At 41.3% G+C, this 25,879-nt stretch overlaps 1 protein-coding gene across 1 annotated transcript; it reads right to left on the reverse strand.

Annotated features, from left to right (window-relative positions):
* Nucleotides 1–1,969: 1,969 nt before the first annotated feature.
* LOC310938380 (aryl hydrocarbon receptor-like) lies at nucleotides 1,970–22,833 on the reverse strand (the record flags this gene model as incomplete). The annotated part of the gene is made up of 11 exons (XM_083902873.1): nucleotides 1,970–2,128; nucleotides 2,961–4,485; nucleotides 4,578–4,719; nucleotides 5,287–5,396; nucleotides 5,489–5,691; nucleotides 6,900–7,036; nucleotides 7,335–7,479; nucleotides 8,417–8,506; nucleotides 9,222–9,328; nucleotides 20,780–20,967; nucleotides 22,793–22,833. 11 exons carry the CDS (start codon nucleotides 22,831–22,833, stop codon nucleotides 1,970–1,972), a joined length of 2,847 nt encoding a protein of 948 aa, XP_083758999.1.
* Nucleotides 22,834–25,879: the final 3,046 nt, after the last annotated feature.

Raw genomic sequence — 25,879 nt, forward strand, 5'->3', positions numbered from 1 at the left:
ACCATATTAAATATAGCAAATATTTCTGCCATACAATGGAACATTTAAATGAAAGGAAAAAGAAACAATTCTGACTGACACGGAACCCACGCGTGTGTGTGTCACATTTTAAACATAAAACATACAGCAATAATAATCATAATCATAATCATAATAATAATCAATACCAACGGTAAAATCGGAGAATCTCTTTTCAGCGTTTTCATTTCTCGGTGAAGTTTTTCTACCCTGCTTCCGTTTCACTATGTACAAGAAACATTCAGAGCTGCGTCCTTCCTGTAGGGGGCGCTCTTTCTCACGCTCACATTTGGTTTCTTTCAGTGTTTTTTCATTCTGTACTGGGAAATTACTGCGCGTATGATATAAAAACATAATACTGCTATTATTTAGAAGGAAAAGTCTGACATCTGTTGGTTTACCAACAAAAACAACAAAATGGACGAGTTTTCAATCCCTCTGAAAAATATTAGGGTTATTGTCTGGTTTTGGGTGTGGATTCACTTTAAAAATAACAAAAAAAATTAAGTATAAATATGTTCATAAATTACCCTTTGAAACATAATTATCATTTATTTATTTTGTTGTTACCAATTTAAAGTTTTGAAATTTTGCGGATGTTTTTTTATAGTGAACAAAAATCTAAACAAAATAAAATAAAAACAGGTCGTTACTGTAAAAATTTGGTTGGGCAAACAAGTAATTTTTTTGTTAATTTTGCAGACTTTTTTTTACAGTGAACAAAAAAAACGAAATCAAATAAAAGTGGGCGTGGCTTTGTTATGGTTTGATTTACTGTAAAAAAAAGAGCAAAATTAGTTGGTAACACAAATTCAAACTAAAATTGACCAATTTTGACTGATTTGTTTTTACAGTGTACAAACAAATGGCTTTGATTTTCCTGTCATTTCAGTTCACTGTTAAAAAAGGTTTTGTTGCAACCACCGCTAAACCAGAAAAAAAGGTGGAATATTCTTACAAATTTTATAGTTTTATACAAAAACCCGTTTCACACATTAACCTCAAAACAAATCCAGATTATTAACTTGCTGTCAGACATAAATAAACACAGTAAATTAAAAACTAGGTGACCTCTTCTATTAAAATTATTAAAAAATAGAATCATAATAAGGAAATCCAGAGATCCAAGACTTTCAACGTTATCACCAAAGTCGAGAGGAATAAAACGATAAAAATGGTGACTCGATGACGTTGTCCAGGAGTTTTGTGCTTATGAGGACATGAATGTACAACCTTCAGTGTACCTCGAAATTAAACAAATAAAACTTCAAAGATAAACAAACAAAGAACTATACGTCTGCGTTACGTTGGCGCTTGAAATAAAGTGCGGGATATTTCGAGCCGTAATCGGTTTTTCAAACATTTTATGAAATAATCTCATTGTTGACGATGGTCGACGAGGTAACGCCGGCGGATTACATTCATGTTGCATGACCAAAAAAAAAGAAATAAAATAATCCCAAAAACCTGGATTGACACAGACGGGGGATGAAGTGTTTGTGCCGTGCATTCAGATACAAGATAAAGCAGATTTAATGCTCGATTATTGACTTTTCCCACAAACAAAATTGATTCCTATGTCGGAAAATTCTGTTTTCTTTCTTTCAAATGTGACACTTCTGTCCAACCAATGGTGTAAAACTCAAATTAAAGACTGAAATTCAGCTTAAAATCATGTTAATCGCCTTCATCAGCCGTGACAACGATGTTAATAACATGCAAAAATTGGAAATGAGACAAAGAAACGGTGAGTCGTTGAAAAAATGACTCCAAAACGATCCAAAAATCGTGCTTCACCTCTTCACTGCGTTATTGTAAACAAAAGACTCGTGTGATAACGTGACTCACCTTCTCCTGCAGAAAGAAAAAGAAATAAAAATAAAAATAAAAATAGGTTTATTCAGTTTTGTTTAATCTAGTTTCATAAGGCTGGTCCAGGTCAGTCGATCGATCAGAGGTAGAAGCCGGTTGCTGGAGGGTCGGGGAGGCCCGGCAGAGTCTCACCGCCTGGCATTTGGACAGTAGAGGGCGCCGCTCCATTTCCATTCGGCAGAGCACAGGCTCCGGGGTAGGACGTCGGGGCGTTCAGGACGCAGCAGTCGTTCTCCATCTGCACACGAGCAGCAGAGAGGGGTGAAGGAAATCATGCATTCAGAGAGCTGGAAGTGATGTTATAAAACGCAGTGATGTGCTGAATGAGCAAGTTAAAAGTGGCCGTGGAGTTTATGCTGGATCAGCTGCTTCGGGCAGGTCATTCAAACTGTGGTGTATGTGGTTATGATACGAGTGAAAAATCACAGTATAATGCTTCAATTCCTGCGTGTAATCGGCCAAAATACTTCAAAATCAGTAGTTGTGGGCTTGTACTGTATGTTATGCAGATGACGGTACTCTGTTTAGCTTAACTTAAGTTTAGTTTGTGAGTTTACTTCGCAGTTCTTTAAATGTGGAATAAAATAAGGCTAAATAAATAGATGTTGGGAACACCACTGCCACCTTCTGGCATCTTCAAGACTTTCAGAAATTGGACCACTTGCACTTATTTAATCACATTTCACACACTGTTAATAATTATGGGAAGCAAAACGATCCAAATTGAACACAACCCACTTATGAAGATGGCTTCTCACTTCCAAAAAGCCATTTGGAAGATGAAGGTCTTGAATAATCTCGAGACATTGCATTAAATTTAACAACATATTTGGGATTATTTTGAGAAAGTGGAACTGGAATTGGTTAATTATCAAATAACTGATGCAACTGTAGAAGAACCAAACCAAAGGCACCACTGGAGTGGTTGACTATCGTCGTTTTCAAGGTTCCAGAACCATAGATAAGTATTTCATGGTTTCATGTCCCTGAAGGTCCAACGTGAACTTCTCAACATAAGGTATTTTTTAGCTAAGTGATCAGCAAAATCATAACAACTTCAACAACCTCACCTTGCTGTCATGAGGGATCTCCGAGGTCAAATTGCCGTAATGGTCCAGTTGCCGGCAGGGCTTGCTCACACCGAGTATCTGCTCCAGGGAGGCGCTGCTGGGCGGAGGACACTGTGAAAGTCCGGAGATGACCTGCGACAAAGGAACCGGCATCTGCTCCTGCTGCTGCTGTTTGTGGTTCATCCCGTGGAAGGACGGAATCGTGGACTCGGAGCCGTGCGGTTGCCCGTTCCCGCTAAACGAGCCGCCTCCGCTGAAGGTGTAGTCTGTGCTTTTAATCCCAGCCATGCCGTAATCCATGCAGGAATCTAGCGAGGTGTTTGCGAGAGGTTTTCTGCCCAGACTCTCGCTGAATCCGTAGCCCTGCCACTGGGATTTGCCGGCTAAATGCTCTGTGCTGGAGACGCCGCACAGTCCGTTGATGTTGACCGCCTTCTGCTGCTGAAGGTAGTGCTGATGAGCTAGCTGCTGATGACGCTCGCCGCCCAACTCTGAGGCCTTACCGTTGAAAACAGTCTGTGTGGCGTTACAGTGACCCCGCTGCATCCCTACGTTAGCTAAAATGTCTTGGGTTGACCATTGTCCGTTAGAAAGAGGCGGATTCTGCCCCAGCAGCTCGCTGCTAACAGCCGTGTGAGCTAAATGGTCACTGTGCTGGCCCCAGTCGTTCGCCACTTTCCTTGTCCGCATGTTGAGATGCTGCTGCATCTGCTGGGACAGCTGGACGATGGGGGCCTGGCCCAGCAAAGGAGGCTTGTGGTGAGGAAACTGCATTTGAACATTAGGTTCATCGGTGGGGTTGCTTTCAGGATGCGACAACGCCGTGGCCGAACCACTAGGCACCTTTCCGTCGTGGGGATCCGCGGAATCAATCCTTCCCTCTATCGAGTCGTAGATATACGATAGGATCTCGTCGTTTGTCAGCAGGTCGTCCAGAGTGGGCACGTGTTCAGGGTCCACCTCGACCCTGATCATCCGCTCGTCCAGCAGCAGCAGCTCCAGGTCCTCCGCGCTCAGCCCTAACCCCTCCAGAGCTCCAAACAGCTCACCGTTCGAACAGCCGGCCTGTGCCGCATCCCCGACCACTTGGCCTTCCAAGGAAAGGGAATCCAGCGTGGTCAGCAGTGGATCGAAGACCGCGTTTGACTCCGCGATGCTCGGGTCCAGCAAGCCGTTGCTCTGTTCGTCCCAGCTTCGGTGGAAACTGGAGGGTTCGGGGTCAGAGAAGCCCATTTGCTCTGCAAAGAAGCTACTGTGGAAGGACATTTTGGGCTCCAGTGCAGGCTGACAAACATACACCGACTCATCCTGACTCATGAGTGCACCCAGGAGGGAGCCGGGGTCCAGACCGTTTTGGATCAGCCGTTCGGTGCGACTCTTCTTCGACTTACTGCCATTTTTATCGAGGCCTCCATCTCCGAACCCGATGGGATGCGCGCACTGGTACAGCGTAGCCTCACCTGTAGCGTGGGTAAAGGGTAGATGCATGGAGCGCTTACGCAAATGTTCTCCACCCTCTTCATCCCTAGAACGACAGGAAAAACGGGATTACGCTAGGGACGCCGGGAGTTTTGTTGGTTTTTTTAAAGACACAACAGAAGCAAACGGGGAACGTACAAGAGAGGCCTCTGGGTGGCGATGATGTAGTCCGGTTTGCCGTTCTTGTACACCAGCCTGGCATTAGCCTGAACCCACTTCCAGCGGTTCTCCTTGGTGAGGAGCCTGAAAACGGTCAGGCCGCTCTCTCCGGTCTTCATCACTGCAAATGGAATGGAACAAAAAGCAGTTAGGAGAAGCTAAAGCAAACTAATATCACTTTAGTTTAGCGAGGACCAAGACCAGAGCCACTGGTGGGAAGCTAGAAATTCGAATTCCAGATGTGAGCGTACACAGTAAAGTTAGGCCTTTTATTTACCATCCATACATTATAGGTCATAGTAAAGCATAAAAGGATAGATATATGCAATATTTTATTGGATTATAGTTGCAGAACCGTTGCTGTTGTTGCCTTGCTGCTTCATGGTTTGATTCAACCAGTGATATACCTGATCTTTGAGATGTTTGTGTTCACTGGTGTGGTAAAGGATCATCTCATCCGATGCGTTTGCTCATGCACTGGATTTGCAGGGGGGGGGCCTATACTCTCTTCTGGCAGCTTTGCTCAATCTGCTCCATAATCCAGCGGGATTACATTTTGAAAGGCTGCCTGAACTCTGACCAGGTTCAAACAGGGATCTCCTCGACATCAACAAGAGTTGTCACACCTCTATAGTTTTCCTTTCATGACCACCGAACTCTACATTCTCGACGTGGTGACACAACTTACTTCTGACGTGGTTCTCCGCACAGTACAACATATCTGCTGCGTGGATGAACTGGTAGCCGGACCCCCGCACCCGCAGTTCCGCCTCCGTGTACCCCAACACTATCTTCCCCCTGTTCAAAACGATAGTTAAAAGTTGTTAAATATGTCTGGGGGAAACGTTCAAAAGAGCATTCGTTGTCTGTCGCACCACAGTTTCGTTTACTTTGCATCGCAGGCCATGGGCGTGAAGTCCAGCTTGTGCTTGGTCCTGAAGATCATGTTCTTGGACCTGATCTCCAGGATGGACGGCAGCTGCAGAGGCGTCGCGATGGCGAAGAGGGCGAGCTGCGGCGGGGCCTTCGCGCCATTGTCCTGCCGCTGGTTCTGTCCGTGCAGAAATTTGAGCCTGCCTTGGATGTTCAGAGCCTTCGCAGAGAAGGAATAATGAAGGCACTTTTACACACGCGCAGCTGTTTTTCATAAACTCGCTTAAAAAAAAAAATGCAGAACTCTGACTGACAAGTTTCTATGGCTACCACAAAATATTTGATTGCTGGCATATTTCACAGAGAATATCCCACATTTCTGCATGTTTTGCTCGGGTTGCTTTGACGACTGCTACTCCAGCCTTCAGCAGATCTCTGATTTCAATCCATATGTTTGAAGATGCTTTGGATACTTGCATATTTCTGACAGGAATACACTACTCTCATTTTAAAGTACCCTAACCCTAACCCTAACCCTCTCCCCAGCTTCAAGCAGGGGAGAGGGTAAAGCAAAGAAGGCAATTGCCTGGTGCACTAAGCTGAAAGAGGGGGCTTCCCAAGAACACTTCATTATACTGTATTAGACCATAAAACCAAAAGTTTTTATCTCATAATTATGGGATAAAGAGTTGAAATTATGAGATTAAAGAGTTGAAATTATGAGATTAAAAAGTTGAAATTATGAGATAAAAAAAGATGAAATTATGAGATAAATAGTCATTATTATGAGAAAATATTTGAAATTATGAGATAAAATATTTGAAATTATGAGATAAAAAAGTTGAAATTATGAGATAAATAGTCTATTATTATGAGAAAATATTTGAAAATATGAGATAAAAATGTGAAATTATGAGATAAAAAGTCATTATTATGATAAAGTATTTGAAATTATGAGATAAAAATTTGAAATTAAGAGATAAAAAGTGGGAATTATGAGATGAAAAGTTGAAATTATGAGATAAAAAAAGTTGAAATTATGAGATAAAGTTGAAATTATGAGATAAAAATGTGAAATTATGAGATGAAAAGTGGAAATTATGAGATAAAAAGTGGAAATTATGAGATGAAAAGTCATTATTATGAGATAAAATATTTGAAATTATGAGATAAAAAGTCATTATTATGAGATAAAAAAAAAGTGGAAATTATGAGATAAAAAGTCATTATTATGAGTTAAAAAAAATCTAAATTATGACATAAAAAGTCAAAATTAAGAGACAAAGCGTCAACATTTTGATAAAAAAGTGGAAATTATGTGATAAAAAGGTCATAATTATGAGATAAATAGTCTGGGGATGGTAATCTTGTGGGATTTGATCTACAGTCTCAATAAATCCATCTCCTGTCTCTTTTGTTTTAACTCACCAGGAAGCCGGACGAGTTGTCCAGCAGGCAGCGAAAGCGACACACAAAGCTCCTCTCCAGGAAGGACGAGTTCTCTGGGGGAAGCTGCTCGGGTTTATAGGTGACCACGGACGACACGCCGCTGTCCGTCTCCATCTCTGCGGTCAACAAAGCACAACATTTTTGTTGGCATGGATTATATTACCTTTATTCACAAAGCAGTAAAGTGTAGTGTAAGGCTCCATATTTACAACGTGTGTCATTTAAATCAATGATGCTTTGAGCTGTGGGAGTGGGGACATAAGCATCTTAGAACCCAAATACAGACCTGGGACCACTTATGGGGATTATGGGGTCATGTGACCTGACCTGAGGATGGTCTTACAGTTTAATGCTTGAACTGACTCTGCAGACCTGATATCTCCAGTGTGCGTTTCATTTAAGAACAGCAGTCACCTTGTGGAGAGTGCTGGCTAATGGCAGCAGCAGCTGCGGCAGGAGGAGGAGGAGGAGGATTCAACGCCCAGTGCAAGTTTCTCCTGAGCTCCTGCTGGTCCTCGGTGTGGACAAGTTCATAGACACTCTGGTGCATGACATCGGTCTGAGAGAAGGAACCAAAGGAAGGAAATTAGCCTGTGACTGCATTTACAGTGGCTGCTGAAACGTTGCTACGTACTAGCTTCAAGGATTCTTAGGTTTCTTGAGTTGCATTTTATGAAAAGTCAAGTTTCTGAAGCAAATTTCAGTTTTTTTTTGTAAATTGTTATTTCAGTTTGTCTCTCAGATAAAAGTCAAAATTATGTGATAAAAAAAAAAGGAAATTATGAGAAAAAAAGTCTTTATTATGAGATAAAAAGTTGAAATTATGAGATAAAGAGTTGAAATTATGAGATAAAAAAGTTGAAATTATGAGAAAAAATGTTGATATTATGCTATAAAAAGTCATTATTATGAGATAAAAAAGTTGAAATTATGAGATAAAAAAGTGGAAATTATGAGATAAAAAGTCATTATTATGAGTTAAAAAGTCATTAATATGAGATAAAAAAGTTCAAATTATGAGATAAAAATTCATTATTATAAGATGAAAAAGTTGAAATTATGAGATAAAAAAGTTGAAATTATGAGATAAAAAGTTGATATTATGAGATGAAAAGTTGAAATTATGAGATAAAAAGTAATTTCACAAGATTAAAAAGTCGACATTCTGAGATAAAAAAGAGGAAATTATGAGATAAAAAGTCATAAAAAATCAAAATGATGACATAAAAAGTCAAAATTATGAAATAAAAAGTTGAAATCATGAGTTTCCCTTTTGTTCTGAAGCTAATAAACTTGATTATCTACCGATATCGTTAAATATTAGTCTGATACAGTCATTTTACCACTTATGTGACGTATGAAGCTGTTAGCAACACATTTGTGTCGAGGAATGACGACAAAATATCACCAAATCAATATTTTGACACCACCACCTAGCTAAAAGCAAGAAGACACCAACACCAAGAAAGAGTGGAGTTAAATGCTGATTACGACACCTGGTGGAATCCTAAGTAATCCTGGATGGTGTGAGAGGAGTAGAAGATGGTTCCGCTGGAGCTGATGACCAACACGAAACCGTTGAGAGCCTGTGGGTCAAAATCAATGAAGTGAAGTTAGTTAGCTGCTGTTAGCGGCTAGTTCTTCAGGGCAGATTTGGCACTAGCACAAGTTAGCATGCTAATTTCAGCCGTAATTAGCAAAAAAATTAAGCAAATAACGCTACTTTCCAGCTCTTGGGGAGTAAAATAATGATGCTGTTTCACTTGGAACGTTTTTGCCAGATGTTAACAGCTGTTATGCTAATGGCTGTGACGTAGCATTAGCGAGACGTTAAATGAAAATGCTAGGAGTGGGTTGTTCAGCTGTGTAATGTGTGTGGTTTTCGCTGGGAATACTCAGAGCCCGATTCACTCGAACTATCCAGAAACATTCCAAAAACCGTCTGGTTTTCTTTTCCCAAAATGCAAGTGAACGCTCAGAGCGTAACGACGGCGTAATTACTGATTTGGATTTTGGGTTTTTAAATTCAATTGTGGATGACGACAGAAGGTTTTCGCGGCATGCTAAACGAATGAGCAGCTGGTGCAGGATTTTCCAGCTCGCTGAGTGCACACGTGTCCTCCTGTGGTAGCACAACGTTTCAGAGAATAAACACGTCAACAAACACAAATGCACACTCATAAATGAGAATGGATAACATTCAACTGACTGGAAATGTCCATGAAAACGTGCAGATTTAGACTCACAAAAGTGTTTAAGTGACGCTAGTTATCGTATTTCCGCTCATATGCCAACACTGACCTGCAGCAACAGTTCGCCTTCGGGGATCTTGGCCTCTGACCCCGCTGCGGTTTTGTTGTCGCCGTCGTCATCGTTCACACCAGCAGGAGGCGCTCCGTTCAGGGTGACTGTGGAGAGGAGGAGAGGAGCTTCAGTCCTGCGATAATGTTTGCAGAGCTCAACTCGCAGCTCATTAAACTTTCATCACAGGCTGATCTGATTCACTCTCATTCAGTCTCATTCACCGCCAAATTCAGACGATTCAAAGTATTTTACATCACATTTGTGAATCAGATATTGTTTTGTTTTGTTATTTCAGTCTGTGTCTGAGATAAAAAGTCATTATTATGAGAGAAAAAGTAGAAATTATGAGATTAAAAAGTCGAAATGATGACATTAAAAGTCGAAATGAGATATGATGAGAAAAATCATCATAATAAGTCATTATTATGAGATAAAAAGTAATTATTATGAGATAATCAGTCATTATAATGAGATTAAAAGTCAAAATTATGAGACAAAAAGTCGAAATTATGAGATAAAAGTCATTATGAGATAGAAAGTCATAATTATGAAATGAAAAAGTCGAAATTATGAGATAAAAAGTCATAATTATGAGATTAACAGTCATTATTATGAGATAAAAAGTCATTATTATGAGATAAAAAGTCAAAATTATGATATTAAAAACTGAAATTATGAGATAAGAAGTCATTATTATGACATAATACGTCATTATTATGACATAATACGTCATTATTATGACATAATACGTCATTATTATGACATAATACGTCATTATTATGAGATAATAAGTCATTATAAGATTAAAAGTCATTATTATGTCATTAAAAGTCATTATTATGTCATTAAAAATCGAAATTATGAGATAAAAAGTAATTATTATGAGATGAAAAGTCGAAATTATGAGATTAAAACTTGAAATTATGAGAAAAAAGTTGTTATTATGAGATTAAAAGTCAACATTTCATAAACTGCAAAGCAGTTTGAGAAAAAAATCAACACATCTTGTCCCCGCCCGCCTACTCCTGCACTGCTGGTGTATACATACAAACGCTCCCTCAGTCAGGTCTGATATTGATTGATTGAGGACACAGCAAACAAATAATAATAATAATAATAATAATGACATCGTTTCTGTTCACAAAGATCAAACAGAGGCAAGAAAAGAAAGAAGAAAATCACCAAACGTGACAGACTACAGCTGTAAGTGTGACAGAGAATCTTCCTTGAACGTAAGATGTTTAATCAGTCGACGAAGAAGTTGCAGGGCGATGTCATGAGAAAGAGAGCGGCGGTCAAGCGCATTAATCTGGTTTGCCGTGACCCGCGATGACCTTTGACCCCCCCGCAGAGGTCCAGAGGTGAAGGATAACATGATGGGTTGACCGGGTTCTGGGTCAGGGTCCCTTTTGTTGTCTGCATCGCGGGGTCAACAAGGAGTCCATCGCCGGGGCGGAGCGGGTGTCAGGAGCGTCAGCGCAGACACTGGGGGAGCATATGGCCTCATGTGTGAGGGAGTTTGATGAGGTTTGCACCTTCACATGAGACACAGCTTTGCTCGGACACCTCCCACAGCCCCCCCACAGCCCCCCCACACCCCCCCCCCCACCAGACCAGACCCTGACCTTATTCCCATACAGACCCACTTGGATCGACTTTTAGACGGAGTGTGTGACGTAATCCGACCGAGTGGTCGAAGAGAAGGCGTTGGCGCCCGGTCGCATATGGCGGATATGCTAAGATGCTAAGATGTGGCGTTCGTGACCTACAAATCGACACGAGGTGCTCGAGAATTGATTAACAAACAAACACATTCAAGACACAGTGTGTATTTAGTATTTAATTTGGGTTAAGTTAAACGATAATTACACCAGAATTAGCTTTTTTAAGTCAGCGCTACAGAGGCGGCCATTTTGGGCCTAAATAAAGGCTACATAAGGAAGCGAAGAGTGAAGTGAGTTAACGCCACCAATTAATCTCCAATTTTTAAATTATCGAACAACGACGACACATTCTCGACCCGAGGGATGCTAGAGGGGGGGAAAAAACAGTGTTGTGGTTGTAGCCACTGTCGCACGACTACACGTTAGCGCCTTCCGCTAACCCGAAGCTACTGCCGGCTAATCGTAAACACGGTGAAACTGCTGATTGGAGCGACACATTGACCAAACTCTAACCCCTGTTTACCGTGAACGTTGATGACAAGAAAACCAATGGTGTTTAAGCTACGTTATTAGCGCGTAGCAAAGCACCAGGACGTCTCCACATGTATCGTAAGGAATCGTCCGTAGACCTAGCTACGACAACAACTTCCGTTAACACTAACAACTCTTTTGTCCTCATTTGGAGCGAAAACGTAGCGCTAACTAGCGCTAAGTTGACGTGTTTGTAGCATCAGACGTGTGACCTTTTTTAGGGGTGAAAAACCCACCCCCGAATTTAACCATTTAATTAACGGACTGGAACATGTTATTGGAGGTCAGAGGTCAGATTTAGCGACCCTAACAACAGATTGCAGGACCTTCAGCGCAACACAGAGCTACACGACTCTCTACAGCAGTGCTAAAAGACAGATTTTGGCCAACCTCACTAGATTTTAGCCCCAATTAAATTGATCTAGCGTTTGGTTTGGTGTTCGTGTGATTGCACTTTAAGCCTCACAAACCACAGGTACATGTAGCAGCGTCAGCAGCAGCAGCAGCAGCAGCAGCAGCATAATAAAGCCAGAAGAAGTGGGCCAACACAAAGCCCCTTGTACTGCCAGAGGAGGACAAAGAGCAGATCTAGTTATCGAGCTTCAGTGGGCACATAATGAAGAATTAACATTCCCACTGCCGTCACATACATGTGGAATAATAGCGCTCCGGCAATCACCCACAGGCGGTCCCCGGCACGTTGAATAGAACAGCTTGGCTTTCCCATATAAACCCTCCTGCTACCGGCTGAATTGAGGTCTAAAGTTAGCGAACAACAATAATATACATCAAAACACTGAAACACTGATATTACTTGACACGGACAGTACTGTGGCAGCAGAGCAGCGATTTCAAGGAGGATGTCATGATCACGCTTTAGTCAACATCCTTTCACTCGGGGGCCCCATGCTGGAACCCGACGGCGAAACGCGATCTGCGTCAGCGTTTGACGGATCCAACCTGACAAACGTGCAGCGACCCTGAAAATCAGACACTTTGTCATACTTCAGCTGCCTCGGGATCGGGAAGCAAAGTTTCAGCAGCAGCAGCGTGCAGAGATAACCCAATTTTCCCAGGAAGGTTGTGATTCAGCCGTTTGTGCACAAAGAAACAGCCAAAAACTGAAGCAGTTGGTGGCATCGGTGGTCTCATTTTTGGTCATTGGGGACCATAAAGAACACAAAAATTCAGGGGCAAACACCTGGCAAGAAATTGCTTATTGAGTACGAATGCATGACCGTGTAGAACATCTCCATGTTGGCAGCAAACATGGACCATTTTACCGGATCGCCAAAGATCCTGAGAGATGGTAGATCGCTGCCGTAAAACTCAAGTACTCAAAGTAAACGTAAAATTCGGCGTGTGATCACTTCATATCAGGTACAGAATCCAACATCTCGTTTATTTGACGCGCTTTTGTTGCAATGTCTCAATGTTCTCCGTGGTAAGACGAAGGGGAAGTTGTATAAGATGGTCTGGATACAAATGCAAATCTGGAATAATCCAATAGTCCAGGTGTCAAGATACGTTAAGTCTGTCAGGTTGTGCGATAAATTGCTTGATCTTTGCGGATTGAAAGTGCACAGCATCCTCTGAAGCGGCACTGGTGCCTTCCAGGATTGCAGAGGGTTTTCCTGCCAACATGGCGGAGTCAACAAACTACTAGATCTCCACACTGGTTAGTCCAATTTAGCCCAATTTGGATTATCTTTTTTTTCGCCCTGGTTTCTTAGCTGCGACTTTTTAGGGATTTCGATTGCCTGACGGACCGATAACCTGAACTGTTACCGTCAGTGAATTTCAACCTCCCTGAACTGAATCCCCGTGTTTGGATTGTCCTGAAGCATAATTTACAAATCAATCTGTGCGGGAAACCATGGCTAGAGCGCTGCAGTAAAGCTCAGGATCACATGGGACAACAATGGCAGGAGCCTGAATCATGAAACAGTTCTATATTTGGACGACGTTATCCCAGCGTATTAGGCGGTGTGAGGGAGGAGGGGGAGAACCCTTTGACGTTTGGACGTCCTCAGCTACGGCGTAAATGCTGACGATTATCGGAAATGCCCCTCCCACATGGCCCTTAACTGGTTTTGCAAGGGAGGAGGAGGAGGAGGAGGAGGAAGTGCTGTGGTTTGTTTTGGACCTGTGCCAGGATGAGGTCAGACTGCAGGCGGTGAGGATGAGCACCAAAACAAAGAATTACTTCTACTTTCACGCTGAGAGGGCTATTAGTCACTGGTTGGCTCTCTGCTGAGTCTATCCGAGTCATCTAAGCGACTCGAGATATATTGTTGAGTCACGAACGCTGATGTAGAACTATATTTATTGTGTTAACATGGTAACAGTAACTTCCTGTACCTACTACCTGTATTGTCGTCAATCCGGAGTCTTTTGGAATGACCGACCGAACGCTTCAACAAGCTCTTGAAGACCCAACTCTTCCAAGAGAATCTTCTGTGCTAGCATTTAAATTTACCCCCTCAGTCCACTGTTCACATCTCGTGGAGTTCTTCCAAAGACTTCTTCTACGTAGTATACAAATCAACGGGTTTCCTCTTTAGGGTTTTGGTGAAGTAACCTCGCAGAAAAGCCTTTTTTATAACTTTCCCGCCATTTTTTGAAGCCCCATATATAGCTTTCGTCCACGTCATTATCCTGACTATATTTCTAGTGGTATTGGCACGTTTTGGCGCACTAAGGCGCAATAAGTACGTAGCTAACTAGATAGATAGATAGATAATGTTTTGCAATTAAAAGAAAACCCACCTGCTATCTAAAAAGTATCTAGCTAGCTAACTACAAGCTAGCTGTTTTGCTATTTTGCTTGATTTCTAGCTAACTAGATAGATAATAATCTGTTGCATTTAAAATAAAAACTCTTATCTATCTTACAGTAATTTGTATTTGATGTATTTTACTTGTATTGCCCTGTGAAGATTCCGTATCTGGGAAAGGTGCTTACTTACTTACTTACAGATTTAGCGAACCTTTTTGCTAGCTAGCTTTTTAGTTTAGTTTGACTGTTTTGGAGTGTGTTGAAGGCGTCACACACAAAAATAAATTCAGGTTTCTCAGTGAAAACAATACAAATCTTTTGTGTGTACATTTATCTGTTAAATAAAAGCAACAAATTACAGATTTAAGGTTTTAAGAAAGTGATCCAAACCTCTCTAGATACGGTGGTTGGTAGATTCTTCTGGTTTCTGGCTTCAACTATTTTGCTCTGAACATTATTAATAATAATAACAACATTCCCCCCCCCCCCCCTCCCTACATTGCCTTGCAGCAACACAGCGAGTCAGTCGGAGGGCGACGTCAACATAAATGAGTTCTTATGTGAACTGATGCTTTGACTTACTGTGTGTTTGGATGTTAATTATTCTGCCACAGTGTGAATGTGAGCAGCGAGTAAATATAGAATTCAACTCACACACACACATAAACACACACACACACACACACACCACCCCCACAGAACGCAGCAGTAAATGAACACGCGATGTACATGTACCACCCCCACATTCACTACATACACATGGATGCACACACACACACACACACACACACACACTGAACATGAACACGCGGTCACTAATGCAGGGGGAAAGCACGCACACCCTGCGCTGCATATTTGCTTATGTGAGGTGAATATGGAGATATGGGAGGTGGAGGAGGTGGAGTGATGGGGATTTGGGGCGGGGTAATAAGGTGCAGGGGTCACTCCTGATTACCAGGTTTCCCTTTGGTGGCCTGCATTCCTCCCAGTGCCGTATCGTGATCGGCGAGGGTGGGGGATGGAGGCTAAGCCCCTGTAGGGGAAGGACGATGGAAGGGGGGGTCGCGTCATGAAGGGATGACCCACTACTGACGGTGTCACCGTCGCAGCTCAGCCTTTCGTATGTATGTACAGATACAGGGAGGTGGAGGAAGGGGGAGGCCCTGTTTTGAATTTTTTTTTTTTACATTTTATATCTCGACACATCAGATAACACATCAGATAACGCAACTTACAACGTCGCACCAGCAGTGGCAACAACACAACTATAGAAATTATAGATACTGTTCTGTTTATGCCAAGCTACATCACCGATGTTTGAACATTAATTTAATCAATAATTCAGTTATTAATTAAATAACATGTTACATGTATATAAGCTAGCTACAAGCTAGCTGTTTTGCTATTTTGCTTGAGTTCTAGCTAACTAGATAGATAGATAGATAATAATCTGTTACATTTAAAAGAAAACCTCTTATCTATCTATAAAGTGTCTAGCTAGCTAACTACAAGCTAGCTGTATTGCTATTTTGCTTGATTTCCAGCTAAATAGACATATAGAGAGACATAGATAATAATAATTAATTACAGATAATCTTTTGCAGTTCTAGCATCTAGCTAGCTAACTACAAGCTAGCTATTTATCTAGGTATTTAGATAGATAGGAAAGCTATTTTGCTTGTTTTCTAGCTAGTTGGATACATTCTAATGTCAGTGCAGTTCCAGGGTCTACCTAGCTAACTACAAGCTAGCTATTTTGCTTGATTTCTAGATAGATAGATTCTAGCGTCAGTGCAGTTCTAGCGTAGAGCTAGCTAACTAGAAGCTAGGTATTTAGATAGATAGGAAAACCTCTTTTCTAGCTATAGCATCTAGCTAGCTAACTACAAGCTAGATAAGCTAGATAGATGTAGGTAAAAATGTAAATTAAACTTGGATTATCCTGTAAACTGTTGTGAACTTCAACAAGTTCATAATTTTTCTAAAAAAAAAAAAAATCTTCAATGGAGCTGGATTATTTCTCCTAATCTCAATTTCTAGAGTCTCTCTAGAGCAGCAGTTCAGTTTAACAACAATCCTGCATCCATGATGAAAATCAAAGTATTAATCCTTATTTCCTCTCACTGTGATCATTGCAAACTCTACATTTTGCGGACGCGCTGAAGCGACGGCCATCCACCATGACGGTTACGTAACAGCGGTCATGTGACCGCAGGTTTCCCCTCTCGCAGCCTGAGACTAAAACTCCAGAAAAGAGAAAGAGATGAACCAGAAAAGAATCGGGGTGAAGGAAAGGGCAGAGGGAGAAACTAAAAAAACAGTGGGATGAAGCCGTTTGGCTGCAGGCGGCGACTCTTCCAGGAAAAACCCATCAGAGTTCCCGTCGCCTCAGTTGTGTCGTCCAGGATCTCGTCAAAGTTTCCTCCAAAAAATGCCATAACAAACCCTTCACAGCACCAAACCCTCGACTGTGATCCACGAAGAGCAAACCACGGCTCTTAAAGTTGAACTTTCAGCGATGGCGTCATACACCGACTGGTATAAAAATAAAGACCACTTCAAACAACACGGTCATTAGGACGAGTGGAAGATTTTAGAGTAAAGAAAACACAGATTAATGAAAAACACATTGGACTAAAAAGCTTCATTATTCTGCAGGAGAAGAAACCGAAGAATAAAACAGGTTTTTTTTAAGGTTGTAATGAGAATAATTATCAAAATTAATATTACATTTATTAGGAATTTGAGCCGGCTCACTGGACTTCTTCGAAATTACTCATAAAAGCATAAAATACAACCACTAAAACACATTTTTCTGTTCAAGAATGCAACCCCAGGGTTTTAACTGGCAACCCTCTGGTCACAAGCCCAAATCCCTTCTACTTGGCCACAGGCTGCCCGTTTCCGAGACAAATTACAGACCTATATCTCATCAAAGTGTAAATATTCACGACACATTTCGCCGTAATCTGATTACCAATCTGACTCTCTGGATATAAATGTAAATAAATCGCCACACACAGCGATGAATGGAACTAATTCTAACAAGCGTATCATTGTGATTCTCCACACCTGATTATTCCTGACCATATTAACGCTGCAGGTGAAAAGTTGTCGCAAAAAGTTAGAGAAACTCGATCAGACTCCATATTCCACTCGTGTGTCGTCATGGAAGGAGAATAAATGATCTAAAAAAAGGGCAGTTAAGGAGATAGTTGGGAGGCTCCCCAGTGTTTTATTGCTTTTAAGAGGGTTAACACCCCTCACTTCACACTGAGGCTGAACGGGACAAGCCCCATTGTGGCTCCAGACAATAACAAAGATGGCAGCTGGGCTGGATAATACTGTCATCCAGATTAACTGAGCTCTGCAAGGGACTTTGTTCAACTCCTGCTACACAGCCTTGGTAGTGTTTGGGTACAACAGACCCTCAAGTTTACTGCAATGAGGTATTCATGAAGTAAAAAAACACTTCGGCACAGCACAAAGCAAATCTAATGTACTTTAATGTTTAATGAAGACGGGGGTCTCTGCAGGCGTTAAACACTTCTTCAGAACAGCCGCACAAAGAGCTGTGGTTGTAGCACAACTACGCCGCTTAATTGAGCTACTGTCTTTTTATTCCCCACCAGCTTCTACCGCTTTATCCTCCACATGAAGGTCGTGGACAACGCTGGTCACCGCTCACGTAGGGCGGAAGGCGGGGGAACACCCTGTCAGTCCATCACAGGAGGTCCACACTCACGGTCACTTTGCCTAATTCTCAAATCTGGGGATCGGGGAAACCAAAGAAACCGGAGGAACCTGGAGGAACCCGGAGGAACCTGAAGAAACTCAAAGGAACACGGAGGAACCCAAAGGAACCTGGAGGAACCCAGAGGAACCTGAAGAAACTCAAAGGAACACAGAGGAACCTGAAGAAACTCAAAGGAACCCGGAGAAACCCAAAGGAACCTGGAGAAACTCAAAGGAACCTGGAAGAACTCAGAGGAACCTGAAGAAACTCAAAGGAACCCGGAGGAACCCGGAGAAACCCAAAGGAACCTGGAAGAACTCAGAGGAACCTGAAGAAACTCAAAGGAACCCGGAGGAACCCAAAGGAACCTGAAGAAACTCAAAGGAACCCGGAGGAACTTGAAGAAACTCAAATGAACCTGGAGGAACCCAGAGGAACCTGAAGAAACTCAAAGGAACCGAGAGGAACCTGAAGAAACTCAAAGGAACCTGGAGGAACCCAGAGGAACCTGAAGAAACTCAAAGGAACCCGGATGAACCCAAAGGAACCTGGAGGAAGACCCTTGTTCCGACTGGGAACCCGGGTCTTCTTGCTGCAAAGGCAAGAGTGCTAACCACTACAAACCACCAGGAGGCTATTCCACTGTGGAGCATAAAGCACAAAGAACCCAGGCCAGCTGTAATAGAATTAGTACAGTTTTAGTCGGACCAACGCAATCTTCATCTTTTGGCTTCTCCCTTTAGGGGTCGCCACAGCGAATCATCAGCCTCCATCTTGTCCTCTCCTGTCCTCCTTCACAACATCCATGAACCTTCTCTGTGGTCTTCCTCTTGTCCTCCCATCTTCAACTATCCCTATCCCAAACCTCCTCGACCTTGACTCTATGACTAGGACAGTGCTACTGTCGCCAAACCATACATCATAGCTAGCAGGTCTTACCACCGTCCTGTAGACCTTCCCTCAACACAATAATTTCTTATTCCTTTACTGTCATCTAAACACTGACTGAGTGAGTCGCTGAAGCCGTGGCAGATTTCCCACAGTGCGCTGAAGCTACGTCAGCGCCCCCTCAGATCATCCGCCCTAAGATGCCTCTAACAAGCAGGATTTGCACTGTTTACATACAACAAATTACGGCTTAGAACACGGGCAGAGCCGAGCGACGGGGCCCTCGGGGGCCGCCGAGCGCTCGGCTCTGCGTCGCCGGCTCCTTAATGTAAGAACCCGGAGCTCGTTAATTACTTAGCGACTGTCCACAAAGTAGGCTAATGCAGTTAGACAAGAAGGTTTGTCTGTGGGCTCCGCTCTGACCTATCACTCCTGAAACTCCACCATCAATAATTTACCCTGACAGGTTGAGTGGCTGGTGAGTTCTCCCATATGTTGCACGAGTGGGAATAATAACCTGGGTGATGACAACAAATCTTCCACACCTGGGTGACTTTGTTTTTTTTCCGCCGCATTTAGGGACAAAGCAGCAACAAGAGTACGAGGCGGCGCCAGCTAAATCTACTGAAAAAGGCACTCAGCAATCGCTGCCGTATCGCGTCCAAAAAAGCCGCCGCCTTTAAACAAACATCGCTCTGCCTCCATTTCATGAATACTTTAAACTCCCAGGGTCAATTATTCATGCTCTCAAGAGCATCTGACGGCCGCATTGCAGCATTCTCTTTGAGAGGCCGTCGACTAAAATAACAACGTGCTCGCTCCGCGTCATAGATTAAAAAAAAAAAAACTGTACACAGTCATGCGTCGGCGTGAGACGCCTCCCGGTGCTTCTGTGTACAGTTTTTAAAGGATGGCGAGGAAAAAACTCCACGTTCTAACCATCGTCAAGCACACACACACACACACACACACATTCGTATGATCCAGGACTTGATGAAATATTGAAAGCGTTTTCCCTGCTATGAAATCATTCATGTGAGGTGGAGCTCTCTTTCTTTGTGGGTTCGTCTCTACATTTCAGGGCTGATGACTCTTTGGGACAAGGGATTCAAACTTGACAGGTGACCGACTACCAGCCAGGTCCACTTGGGCCACCAAAAGGGTGATATTCGGGCTAACAATACTAGTCCCAATTGGGTTAGTCCATGGTTTTCATGGAGGCCAAACCCATGTGTGACCACATGGGCATCCCACGTGTAGCCAAGGTAACTGAAACCACATGGGACCTGCGTAGTTTGCCCATACCAAGGCCATACCCACTTAGTACCCAGGTAGTCTGGAAAGGAATGGGCAAAAATGAGGTGGGCAATCGACCCCTTATGGGGCCCAGATAGACATACTGGGCACCAGTGTGTGCAGATATCGGTAGAAATATGACAGATATATCCCTAACATATCCTCGCACAACGATAACTCCCCCACAACACAAAAAATACACTGTCTTTGGAATGCCTGGAGGGATTTGAGCAAAGACCACGGCCATTCAACAGAACCACCTGCCGTATCCTGTTGATGTAACACTTGATCAATCTATCAAAGGTCCTAAAGAGGTCACTCTTCTCAGAAACTGAAAGCACTACTTTCTAAGTGTACAATCATGGGATAACATTGGGGAGAACACTCCTATCGGAATTTAGGACAAACAAGAAGAACCGCGTCCTTTTTAGTCCGTGAAGGACACCGTAGTTCGCACGGGAATCCTCCATCTGCAGTAGTAGTAGTACTCCAAAGGTACAAGGCTGCATCCTTCACAGGCTGCTTCTGAAGACCTTCACAGAAGAACAACTCTATTTTGCTTTGAAGGCATCAGCCAGGAACCTTGACCCGCTTCAGATTCTAAGTAACAAAAGATCCAATGGGTGGATCTTCCTCGAAAAACTAATTCACGTGAGTTTACCAGAGAAGAAGTTCTTGGTGCGCAGGAAGCTGACACTCAGGCGCAGGATGGAGAGCTTGTCCAGGCTGGCGGTCACTTCTTCGGGAAAAGGCAACAGGCTGGCGAGACGCTCCAGCTCGCCGTTCAGCCGGTCCCTGTGCCGTTTGGACGGGTTGGATTTGGAGCCTTCATTTGGCGGCGGCTTCACCCTGAGGAACGAGAGCAGAGAAGGTAAACGACCATGAAGAACACTTCAGATAACCGTTTTTACCATTTTTGCTCAGTCCTGCCTATTCCACCACTGAGCTTTAGCATCCAGGAGATCCAACCACCAACCTTCTAGTTGGAAGACAACCCAAGCTGCCACTGAACCACAGCCGTCACCATCACACGTATGATCTTTCTTTGGGTTCCTCTCACTAAAAGGTGCCGTAACAAATGATTTAATACATACCGAATTTGGGATTAAAAGGGTAGGATTATGGGAATAATATTTACAAATATAAGGATTAAAGGAATATATTTATGGGGTTTTATCCCAGATTTTGGTGGATTTGAGCTTGATATGAAAGTGTAAGGACTTGCTAAGGAACACCCTCTTAATATATGTATATATAAATATATACTTTATGTTTAAAATATATATTTTTAGACACCATCTTGGGCAGTAATGGAATGACGCTGTGACTTCTATGTTCGTCGTAAAGCAGTAAAATATAACATAATATAATAATAATGAGGTCATTATAACAATATATAACATCATCTTTTTTCATTTTCTAATATTTAATATATATTGATAATTCATAGTTTAGATAAACTGTATTATAATATGAATATTTGAGGGATTTTAATACATACATATACATATATAAATACATATACATATATATACACATATACATATATAAATACATATACATATATAAATACATATACATATATATACACATATACATATATAAATACATATACACACATATACATATAAATATATATATATATACACATATACATATATAAATATATATATATATACACACATGCATATATAAATTCATATATACACATGTACATAAACATATATACATAATTTACATTATAGAAAAACAATGACTGAACTTCTAACTACAAAAAGGAACAATATTTAACATGCGTTTAACTAAACTAAATAAATATGGAGCGTGTATGAATTAAATGTCAACAAACAGGTTTAAAAGTGAATTTTATGCAGAAAAGACTCATTTAAAGACTAATATGTCACTGATGTTTATTTCTATGTTCAGATAATTATTAGGATTAGGATTATTTTAGTGTTGAGGAGGAAAACAGATCAGTCTGTGGTGTCAACATTAAAAATCCCTCACACTGACACAGGGTCAGTGAAGGCCTCATCATCATCATCATCATCATCATCATCTACTGCAGCATCATATAAATGACACAGTTATGATCATACACCTCATAAACCTCATGTTTTACATTAGTCACATTAAAGCACAAAAACACAGCTTTAAATTCATTATCAATAATTTAAAATGTGTTTGTTGTTTATTTGTCTCATACGAACGAATTAAACCAATATTTGTTTTATTATAAATATAAAAACGTGTATTTTGTATAACGTATAATTATTGTCGTGAATGAATGAAAAAAACACGTTTTAAAAGGTAAACAAACCTCAGTGTAAACGAGTGAAGAACAGAAAATGGCGCAGATTCAGTGAGTCAGAGGAAAATGAGCAGCAAAAACTAAACACATTATTACACATTAACTGTTAAATGTGTTTAGACGAGTTCATGTTTAAAGCCTTAAATAATCCAGAAAAAACCTGCAGCACAAATAAAAACCTGTTTAATATTAAATTAACAGTTTTTTTAAACGAAATATTTAGATTGTTGTTGTTTTACTGATAAAGAAACTTGTTTTTGAGGCTGATTTTAAAATAAATTCTGACTTCAGGTCGGTTTTTCTTCACATTTAAATGCATTTTTTTTTCTAGTAGAATAAAAGTGTAATAAAAACAGAACTCACGCTCTTTGCACAGGTTTTCTCCTCTTGCGTCCTGCGTACATGCTGCTGCTGCTTATTATATAAACCTGTACATGTACACGGTCATATAATCCAGAGAGAGAGGGGAAAAATCAGCTGTAATCCGCCTGAGTCACGACTCAAAACACATTCCTTTTTTTAAAAAAAGAGAGAGAGAAATAAAATCAAATAAAGATGGAGAAAAAAAAGTCCTTTTTGTTGTTTTCACTTCAGGATTAAGACATAATCTGGATTCGTCAAAAACACCTCAGATTAAAGAGCAGCATTTAAACGTAAAACATGAAGTTTGTTTCATCCTCACGAAGAAGAAGAAGTGAGATTATGATCAAATAAAAAAAATAAATAAAAAAATTCCTCCTCAATCTGGATTATAATCTACAACAAACACATTCAAATAAAAACCTTCTACGTTTTATCATCATCTTCATCATCGTCAGAGCTGATCTTCACTGAGCTACACAGAGAGAGAGAGAGGGCGCGCGCATTCCACCGGCGGGCACGCCCGTCACAGATTTTCGACCCTTGCGCGGGCACGCGTGAGTGTCTCCTGGAAACAGCTACGGGTCGGGCGCGTCCACGCCGGCCGCCGTCCAATGAGAGCGCGGCTCCGAGGGCTGAGCTGAATGTGGGTCTGAGGTCAAGCTCTTCAAAGATGGCGGCGGCGGGAAAATGCATACTTATTCAAATAAAGCTTTATTTAAAACAACAAACAAACAAACAACCAGCGGAATCCTGCACCAGGTTCGGTCACAAAATATACTTTTATGTAAAAGTAATAAATCGCTCTTATCTAACCGTAATGACTTTTATTTTGAAATCACAGCGGCCAAACAACAAACCATAGTAGAATTAAAGGTGCATTATGTAATAAATCTAAAGCAACTGGCCATAAAATCCTCCTAATATGTCACAGAGACTCAGGAATAATGTTCATATAACAAACTGAACTCACCAACAACAACAGTACAGACAAAATATTTGCATTAAAAAAAATATTTTGCAGACTGCAAATCATGTTTTGGCATGTGGCGCCACCTACCGCCGTCTACCAATCATTGCAGTCACTCGAGTCTCAGCTGCAGAGCAACCACGGGTTGCCAGTTACGTCAGAAAACGAAACCTAAAAGTCCTCGGTATTTTACAATTTGAATGTAGTAACCGTTTTTGGCCACATTCTTACATATGGCACCTTTAATATTATAATAATATAAAAATGCTTTGTATGGCACATGAGCAGCATTGGTCCATCTGGCCCTGATACATCTGAATGTGCACGAACAGTATGGAAATGTGTAAACGCAGTCATGTGACCACATCAGACCCTCAGGGTGTTGAAGACTCCCCCCCCCACACACACACACATACACAGAAAACTAGGCCAACACACACACACACACACACACACACACAAAATGTAAACAAATTAAAGGGTTTTTTTTTTTTTTTTTTACCTCCAGTGTTGACGTGAAACATGAAGCTCCGGCCTCGGATTCACCGCCCTGACTCGCATACACCGAAGCGAGTCATGTGATCGCGTTCACCCTGCTAAAACAAAACAAGACAAAAAAAAATGGCCGCCGCGTAACTCGCCACGATCGTCCTGCAGGAGTCAGTGGAGGTAGAAGTGGTCACGACGTGCCGAATAACTGTTGTGTGGCGCGCCGCTTGTGGCCCCCCGAGCCTCGAACTTAATAATCATATTTAATAAAAGAGGAAAATAATCTCAAATTAAAAAAAGCCATAAAGTGCATTAATTAATCTGTTTGTGTCCTTATTTAAAACAAAAATAAACTCTTTTAGTCACTGATCTGTAATCATGAGAGAAAGTGAGCCCCCTGGTGGACACTCAACATCATGTCACCCTGAGAAACCCACCTTATTCTCCTTCTTCACCTTCTGTCATTACCGGCATCCTCACCTGCCTTTTCATCAGATTATATGTAAATTACTTAATAGAATAATCCAATTCTGAGACATACATAGTCATAGTCTGATTATGACTCTGGAAGGACGTCATAATCTGACTTGAGACAACCAGAATATTTCATAATCATAATCTGATTACAATTAGCAAATAAAAAGTAGCAAGACACTGGCACACAAAAAAATATTCTAAACACTTAATCCCAATAAGGTCATAACATAATATTAAGATATTAGTCACAAATTAATGTGTGTCTTAATCAGATTATAATGGTTGGATGTCAAAATAAGATGCAATTCTTTTTTTTTTTTTAAATAAAGTAAAAAAAAAAATCCAGCATGAATTCTGAGTTTAATCTCAGAATGTCAGTATTCTGACATTAATCTCAGAATACATTCGTACTGATTTGCAATCAGAATACTTCACATCTTAATCTGAGTCTTACTGCTGTTGACAGTGATATTCTGATCATAATCTGAAAAATTATAGTAGCAAGACACTAGCACACAAACAGCATCGTTCCAAAATCCGTAATCCCAATTAAGGTCATAACATAATATTGAGAAATAACCAGATTAAGACACGTAATCCAATACTAGTCACAATATGTGTATACGTCTTGATGTGGATGTCATAGTCAGACTATGTGCTGCAAAAGGTAGACAGTAAAATAAGGGGAAAAAAATAATCTGTATATCAGATTATTCCGTCTCCAGTTTAATCTGAACACTGTCGTTACAACAAAACGAGCCACAGACGCGAATCATTGCACACATACAGCGTATTTATGAAAAATAAAAAAAAAAAGCCATTTGAACAGTCGACAAAAAGAGTTTGGGTTTACGTACATTTACATACATTGTTTTTATGATGATATAGATTATATATCGTGGCTAAAACTGGTTAAATAGATTACACTGAAGCAGTGAGCAGTTCTGGTATAAACAAAAGACAAAAAGGGGAAACGATGGCAGCCGTCGAGGCACAAATATCAACAGCATCGTGACGTGAACGAATCTCATTTGGCTCCGAAATGTCCCAAGAACGTCACGGAAAAAAAAAGTCCCCACGTGAGTTCGTTTTAGCCTCCACGGTCCGATCATCATCATCGCAGCCAGGAAGTGAGGAAAGATGTTGATATTTGA

The sequence above is a fragment of the Microchirus variegatus genome (assembly GCF_963457635.1).
Source record: "Microchirus variegatus genome assembly, chromosome: 16".
In the NCBI taxonomy this organism is placed as follows: Eukaryota; Metazoa; Chordata; class Actinopteri; order Pleuronectiformes; family Soleidae; genus Microchirus; species Microchirus variegatus.